This window comes from Echinops telfairi, unplaced genomic scaffold (genome assembly GCF_000313985.2).
Source record: "Echinops telfairi isolate 266 unplaced genomic scaffold, ASM31398v2 ScPeMD7_443;HRSCAF=831, whole genome shotgun sequence".
Lineage (NCBI taxonomy): Eukaryota > Metazoa > Chordata > Mammalia > Afrosoricida > Tenrecidae > Echinops > Echinops telfairi.
In genome coordinates this window covers 25609691-25617944 of record NW_022104341.1, presented here as the reverse complement: position 1 = coordinate 25617944, position 8254 = coordinate 25609691, and the positions used below count along the sequence as shown (strand labels likewise).

The 8254-nt window shown below is 42.0% G+C and overlaps 1 protein-coding gene across 1 annotated transcript in view; it reads left to right on the top strand.

The window, feature by feature from the left end:
* Positions 1–452: 452 nt before the first annotated feature.
* The window catches only part of DR1 (down-regulator of transcription 1), a 30889-nt gene continuing 23087 nt past the window's right edge, over positions 453–8254 (top strand). Inside the window, exon 1 of the mRNA XM_004699255.3 lies at positions 453–1365. Within this exon, the coding sequence (XP_004699312.1) occupies positions 1146–1365 (220 nt within the window). The 5' untranslated portion in view covers positions 453–1145. The remainder of the gene's footprint in view (positions 1366–8254) is intronic.

Here is an 8254-nt window from a genome sequence, read left to right as displayed (position 1 = left end):
GCAGGCATATGGAGTTCTGCCTTGTCCACATCCTCAGTCCGGAGCCCAAGCCCGGTTCATCTCCCCTTCCGTGACCAATCCGATTTACTTAAGGAAAAGCAGAGTTTTTAAAAAGAAATCTAGCACTCCTTTGTCACAAAACGGTTAAGGGAGGCTTCCCAGCGCTGTGTGGGATTTGCTAACCCATGCACCGAACTCCAGTCAGCCCTGATCCTGGAGGAATCAAGCGCCACGGCTTCGGCCACGTGAAAGGTGCGGGATCCCAGGCCGCGCGCTCCCAGGAAGGGCGGAAGCTCCTCCAGGACGCGTGATTCCCGCTGGCGCGAGTGGGGGAAGGGTGGCAGCCACACCCGGAAGTCGGTCCAGTGGGGGCGGGGGAACGAGTGAGAGCCGAGACTTCCGGCGGCGCAAGGGCTGTCGGGAGTCGCTCCCAGCAAACCTTCTTCTTTGGCCTCTGGAGGGGCCGCCGTTGCCGCCGCTCCGGCTTCTCCGACCTGCGTTCGGGATAAACTGCCACGGCGGCTGCCACTGCGGCTCCCTCAGTGCCCGACTCAGTCCGTATTCGTTCCCAGGCGGCCCCCACAGTTCCTACAGCGGCCGACATGTTGTGAGGCGGCAGCGCGGGCATCTGAAGGATGGTTTGGCCGAGGCGGCGGCAACGGCTGCTGGCGGGGGCGGCGGCGGCGGCTCGAGCGCTGGCTCTGTAGAGCCGAGCCCGCTGGGAGTCGGTGTGGTACCGCGGCGACGCCAGTGCCCTGCGTCTAACTCTGCTCGGGCCCCTTTGGGGACCGGTTAGGCGACAGCTCCCGCCCCTCTAAGGAGACACGAAGGTGGTTCCTCCGCCGCTCAAATTTCCGGACCACGCCAACCTTTTCCCGTCTCGACCCAGGCAGGGCTGCCCCTAAAATCCTCAGCTCTCCAACTTCCCTCCCCTCCTCGCCCGAAAGCTCAGACACGCGGTGTTCCCCGCCCGGTGGGGTCCGCGCCAGCCCCTCTTCCCCGTGTTCTTCTGCACCCTCCTCCGAGCGCCCCGCTGGGTCCCTCGCCGAGGGCGGCCTTTTGAGACGTCTCCGTGGAGCAGTGGACCCCGACCGGGGAGTTTTTAAAAGTCGGGCGGGCGGGCGGGCGCGCGCGTGGAATGTACGATGGCTTCCTCGTCTGGCAACGACGACGATCTCACCATCCCCAGAGCTGCTATCAATAAGATGATCAAAGAGACTCTGCCCAACGTCCGGGTGGCCAACGATGCCCGGGAGCTGGTGGTGAACTGCTGCACCGAATTCATTCACCTAATATCGTCCGAAGCCAATGAGATCTGCAACAAATCGGAAAAGAAGACCATCTCACCCGAGCATGTCATCCAAGGTAAGGCGATGTGGGGGGGTTTAAAAGAGGGCCCGGGACAGTCGCGCAGCGGTGCGTGCGAACCGCTTCACCCTGCCCTCGCTGACCGAGCCCGTCGCGGGGACCGGGACGGCGTGCGCGCCGGGGAGTCCGGCGTGCGCGCCTGGATCTGCCCCCGCCCGGCGGGCGGGCGGGCAGTGGAGCGCTTGGGTTAGTGCACAGCCCCCGAGCGGAAATCCTAGTAACCGTCTCGAGGTACGGCCAGAATCGGCGGCCCGAAGTGGAGCCTTGCAAATGAATGACCCTGAGAAAGCGACGCCGACGTTCTCCCCTGGAAAGTGAAAATTCAGACACCGGACCTTCGATCCGGATTGGAGACGGAGCACCCTTTCCCCCACCCCACCTCTTCAGAGAGGAAGAGATGACTCTTCTGATCCCAGGAATGAGGTTTTTTTAGTATCTAACAGCTTGTTAACGTTTATGAATGATGACTAATGAAAGGGAGCCTCTCCCCCTTTATTTTGGCCTTGCGAGAGCTTGATGGTCAGCCTTCCATTAAGTTTCCGGAAGCACCTCATTTCTCTGGTTTTAGAAAAGTGAGGCCGGACTTGCATTGCACTACAGGGAGAAATTTGAGTGCGACTAGAAAGGTGGAAGGGGATTCTTTTTTTCCCCTAGTGCACTCCGTGAACCTTTTCATAGCTTTTCCCCACGCTTATGTCGGAGAGGATTTGCTAGCCCAGTAATAAGGATTTGGGGGACCGCTTTCTGATGGTTTCAGGGGTGAGCCGTATTTACCAACTAGTAATGTTTTGGGAAATACATTGATTTTCTCATGTGCTCTTGGGCAAAAAGTTGCACTCAATTTGAGGTGGTAACTTGCCTTAAAATTCTTACAAGCTCTTGATGACTTTTGAAGTCAGGGGAGGTGGAGAAGTGTCATTTTAGTAGGCAAGTGGTTGTCTTGTCATTTGATTTATAATGTAACCTTTTAAAATTTGAAAGGATCAAAAGGTTCCCATTCTACTGAAGAGGAGAACACATCTCATGTTCACTATAGCCAATATTTTACTGTCAATATTGACACAATTAAATTACTCCTAAAGGTAGATTTAAACAAACACTGCCATTTCAGGATAGAAGGATTCTAGTATTTTTTTTCTCTCCTTTAATTTTTTGAGTGCCACTAAAATGAAAGCCCAGTTGCTCTCTTTATTTTTACATTGTATGTGTGAATGCTTTCATAGAGCCTTTCACAGGAGAATCCTACACAGATAGCTATAATTTCCTTTCACAACTCATAGGGGGGAAAAAGACCTTTTATCAACATTTCCTTTCTGATGAAAATTGGGAAAGATTTCAGCAGGATCTGCCTTACATTTGTTTATACCACACAAATGAGAATCATTCCAAAAATCGAATAACACATTACAATATGTCTTCTAGGGGAGAGTTTATTCTAAACTTAGGATATATTTAGATTTCTGATTGACATGATGGAATAAAAGTGCAGCTGTAGCCATCAGTATGCTAAATAGTTCAACTTTGGAATAGCTAAATTAAGTGTAATGTATAAGTCAAAGTTAGGGTAAAAGCGTTTTCTTTGTATACTTGAGGATGATGTGCTTTTCAGTATCACGTATTGATCTGGTTTAATCTTTAAAATATAACTTTGGGCTTGTTTTAGAATGTACCATTGCTATTGTTGAGTAGATAAAGGCCCACATTTGCCTTAGAATTCTCCCCAGTTTGGGGAGTATATTGTATTTATAATATTAACCTCATGTTGCCTAATTATTTTGATGAGTTTTTGTTTTGCATTACATCAGTTGTAAGGAAATGATGCTTAAGCTGCGTATGTTACAGGTGTTAAAGGTTTTTTACAGATGAATTTAGGAAAATTAGGTTGCAAAATCTTGTTAGGTAGGACATTGTTTACACTTTGTGTCAGCACTGGTTATTTAGAAATGTAGGCTATATCCAAGTAAAATAATGTATTTTTAAGGTGGTATGATCTTCATATGTTGAAGTTTGGGTTTTTGAGGATTAAGAGCTGCATTTTGCTTCAGGACTTTTCACTTGCTAACTTGTCACCTTGTTTGCCTTCTCAAAGCAAAGGTAATCATTCTGAGGCAGGTCTATGAAAAGGAAGTTAAAGGTGAAGTCACGTTATTGCTAGTTACTGTAGAGTACAATAACTTAGGATTTGGGTTTTTTTCCCCCCCTCTTTCTTTTTTTCTAATGATTTCCTTATTTCGAGTTTGATAAAGTAGAGTTTAGATACATGGATAATGGGGAGTTCTAAGTTTTTATATCTTTGCTGCTTTCTGTGAATACGCATAGTTCTGAATGAGTTATGTCTCTTGCTTTTTATGGGGCACACTGATATTGAGAATCAAGAGTTGCGAGTTGTACACTGGAAATTTTGGCCCTCCACAGCTCATTTCATTAAGGGTCCACTGTTTTTGGATAAATAGTATATAGTGGTGTCTTACACAACTTGAATTTATTGAGAATCAACAGGGGTTAGAGCCTTAAATGTGTCTTAGTAATATTTCTCAAAATAGGATATTGATTCGCCAAAACTTGTGAAGACAAAGTGAAAAACTTTAAGTTGTAGTGCTCGTGTTTTCTTAACGTTTTGATCATCACCACCACATTTATGAGCACAGTAACTGAAAGTAGTGAAAGTTTGAAAAGGTCTCAATGAGAATTGGGTTTCTTCAGCAATTGAGTGGACCCCAGCTGTGTATGATGAAGCTCATATTTTTTAATCTGCAGTCTTTTGCACACTGGTACTTACTGGTACTTTTGTAAAAGAGAATAAAAATGAATCACTAGAAAAATGAAATCTACAAAAAGATATAAAGCTTACCTTTTTCTTATTAGATATAGTAGACATAAATTACATTATCAATTACATTCTAAAATACTTACTTTGAATTTCCTTATTAACTCATAGCTGACCATTAAAGGCAATGTTGGCACAAGTCCATGGGCCACACTTTCAGTAGCTTTGCTCTCAAGTTTAAACCACAGTCTATTTTGGAAAGTTTTGGATCTGAGGTCGTTTGTGCATCATGGCATCTGAGTGATTGCAGAGATATTGCAAGAATAAGGAGAATGACATATACTGTACGGTCTAAATTATACATAGACTCCCCCCCCCCCCAAAAAAAAAAAACACTTGAAATTTATAATTGATTACAATCTGGTTGAATTTTATTATTTTTGTCCTTAAAATTGACATATCATTTGCTTTTGGTTTCCTTCTGCCAACCAATAATTACTATGTACTTTGCACTGTACTAGATACTACTACTAATGATATAAAGATGAATGATTTCTTTGTATGTGTGTCCCATCAGTCTCATTGCTAGCCCAGATTCCCATGAGTAAATCATAGTAACTAAGGAAGATAGGAGTGCTGAGGGTCTTCAAAAAGCTTTGCCAGACGTGGCTCAGCCAGCCATTCGTGTATTTTGGCTCTTCGTGTATTTCTACTGAACTACCTCACTTCTCTTACTCCAACAAACAAGAAACGGGAGAATGTTAGGTTTTCTTTCTTTTTTTTAAGGACATAACACATTACTGTTAAAAAGTGGGAATCTTGCATTTTACATTCAAAGTATAATCTTCACACAAATTAAAACAAAAGCAGGAAATCACCACGTTTGTAAAGGAAGATAAGCCTGTTTTAAGATTATTATTAAAGAGAAGCTTTTGCCTTTAAGCCAACTGTCTTGTGAAGACTTGTCTTTCACATTGGAAAAATGTCCTAAGTATTTTTTTCACCTGGTATACTATGGGTTTTCCTGGGTAGTATTCTGGGTTATTATGGCAAAAAAAAAAAAAGGCAGCCAAATCTCTGGAGAACAAGAGATGCTTATTTGTGTTACCCACAAATTAAAATTTTTGTTTGTTTGTTTTTACTCTGTGATCCATGGAGCCAAGGCCATCAGTAATCCATAAACCCCCCTTGTGCAGAAAGCATCATAATAAACATACAAATTATGACGTTTACAGTGTGAGTGTGCCTCCTTAGATGTGCCCCAACAAACTGCACAACCTTAAATGGTGGTCCTGTGTAAGGCCATTTCTTTTCACTTCTGAGGTTTTCCTTTGTGTAAAATGAGTACTTAAACCAACTAAAAAACTCATTGAGTCAATACTGACTCACAGCTACTTTATAGGTCAGATAGGATAGAGCTGCCCCTGTGGATTTCTGAGACTAGCTCTTTAGGGTAGTAGAAAGCTTCATCTTTCTCCCGCTGAAAGGCTAGTGGTAAGAAATGATGTAAAGTCTCTCAATTTACGTGAGATTATAATCTAAGTATTGATACCTATTAGCTGAAAATGTCTTTTAAATTGAGATTAGAATCAGTGCACCTTTTGAGATTAAATTTATGGCTGTTCTGTGGAACTGTCTGGTTGAAAGAACAGTATTGTGCATAGCAGCTCTTTGAATAATATTAAATATTAACCTTGGACCTACTTACAAATCTTTTGAAAGCAGTTTCCCCAGTTATAAATATTTCATTTATTTTATATTTTTAATCTAAGCTCTAGTTAAAGGTGGTTTTAGAGTGGATTTTCTTAATGTCTGGTAAGTCATGCCATTTTGAAAGGTTGGCTCTCTTTTATGTTTATCTGTTAATTTTGTTAATATTTTTAATTGATGCATAGTTAGATGTGTTAATATATATTATGTGTATTTATAATGTATGTTAATTTAGTTTCTGTACATTTACTGGATTCTCTTCTAAATTTAATAGAAAAAGTGAAAGGGAGTAAGACTTATTAGTCAAATCGATTCGGAACTCTTAATGTACTACTAGACAACAGTGCTTAGTGCCTTATGTTTATTACTTATTGATTCCTACAGCCCAAACCTAATAACAATAAAATTCTGACTAATTTATACCCACTGTGGGCCAGGCTCTGTTTTGAGCTCTCTGTATTCATTCATTCATTCATTCATTCATTGTTGATAGCAACCCAATTCAATGAGTTATTGGCATTGTAATGCTTATTTTAGAGCTAAGAAAAATGTGAGGCTTTGGGAAGTAAAGGAACTTAACGAGGGTCACATAGCAAATATGAAGCAGAGCTGGGAGTCCACCATGGCAACTTGGCTCTGAGGCCTGCCTGCTTAAAAGTAAAGTAGTAACATTCTTAAGGAACTCTGGCACAATGGTTAAAGCACTCCACTGCTAACCGGATGGCCATCCTTTTGAACCCACCAGCCATTCTGCAAGAGAAAAGACAGTATTCTGCTTCTCTAAAGCTGAAAAAAAACAAACACCTCATGCATAGCTGGGGCGTTAGTAATTCTGACTCTGTAGGGCCAGGTAGACTGCACCATAGGATTTCAAGGCCTTGAGCTTTACAGGGGAAGCCTGGCACATCTTTCTCCTAAGGAGTGACTGCCGAGTTTGATCCACCAACCTTTTTTCAGCAACTAAGTGCTTACCCACTGTACCACCTGGGAACCTTCCGCTAAAGATTTCAGCCTAAGAAACCTTATCGTGCAGTTCTTTATCCTGGAGGGTCTCAGTGAGTTGGAATTGACTCAAGGTCATGCCTAACAATAGCACTCTACTTTTGGGGCATTTGATGATTTATGGATACAGTGGAAATATTTGACATAATTAAAGTTATAAATTCTTGGAAATGTCCTAAAAACTGAGATGTGAATTTGTAAAAGATTCACATTGTGTTTGGTAATGCCCTAAATGAAAATTCAAGACAAGTTAACTGAGCGCAGGAACTCTGGTGGTGCACTGATGAAAGTTTCGGTTGCCGACCAAAAATTTGTTGATTCGAACCTACTAGCTGCTCAATGAGCGAAAGATGAAGCAGACTGGTTCCATAAAGATCTACACCCTTGGAAACCCTATGACGCAGTTCTCTGTGACATTGGGTGGCCCTGAGTTGGGATGGTGGCTATCAGTCAGAATCTGTTCAACGGGAGGAGTGGGTTTTGTTTGATTTTATTGAGCTGAGGCTGTCTGTTGCTGTCAAGATTTACACTCTTGGAAACCCACCCTCCATGGGGTCACCACGAGTCTGAACTGACCCTCAGGCTGTGAGTTTTGGTCCTTGGCCAACATATAAAGAGGATAAAATATAACTTAAAATACAATGAGACCAAAATTGAATTTTTCAAGATTTCAGAGAATGCATGATTTTTCTTTAACATTTTTATTTGTAAATGTGAAAGATTAAAGAAAATTTTTGTGAATGCTTCTTCTTTCCTTAAAGTTTTTTTTCATCCCAGTTTTTCTGCCACATCACTTGAAAGTATTTTTATAGTGTTTTTGAAGGGAAAACTTGATGGCTGGCTATAAATGCTGCATTCCATGAGCTTTTACCACCAGCATGCCCTAAGCTTGGTGGTGTGAATGTCTTTGCTAAAAGTAGTTTCCTATTGGTATTCACACAAAAGAAAATTCTATCTGTTCTTTTATACCATCTATTTGAAACAGTGTAGAGCATGTGTCAATAGCCTGCTTTTTCGAAGGCAAATGGTGCAAAATGTATCTGTTATTATTAACAAACAATCTCAAATTTTGCCTTTTTCTGCCCTGGGAAAGTTACTGACTTGATATTTGACTCACCATGAGTGGTATAAGAAAAGTACTTTCCTTACTAAAACTAAAGCATGTTCTTACTTTTTACCTTTTTTTCCTTTCACAGGAAATGTTTTGGTCTTTTACAAGTTAGGATGAAAAGGAATAATAAAGTCTATGTCTTGAAATGTTTCTAGCTTTTAACTGATGGCCATCTAATACAGGGAACTTCATAACATTTGTGGGAAAATTCTATTTTCTTTCTTTTTTTTAAAATCGTTTTATTAGGGGCTCATACAGCTCTTATCACAATCCATACATATATCAATTGTGTAAAG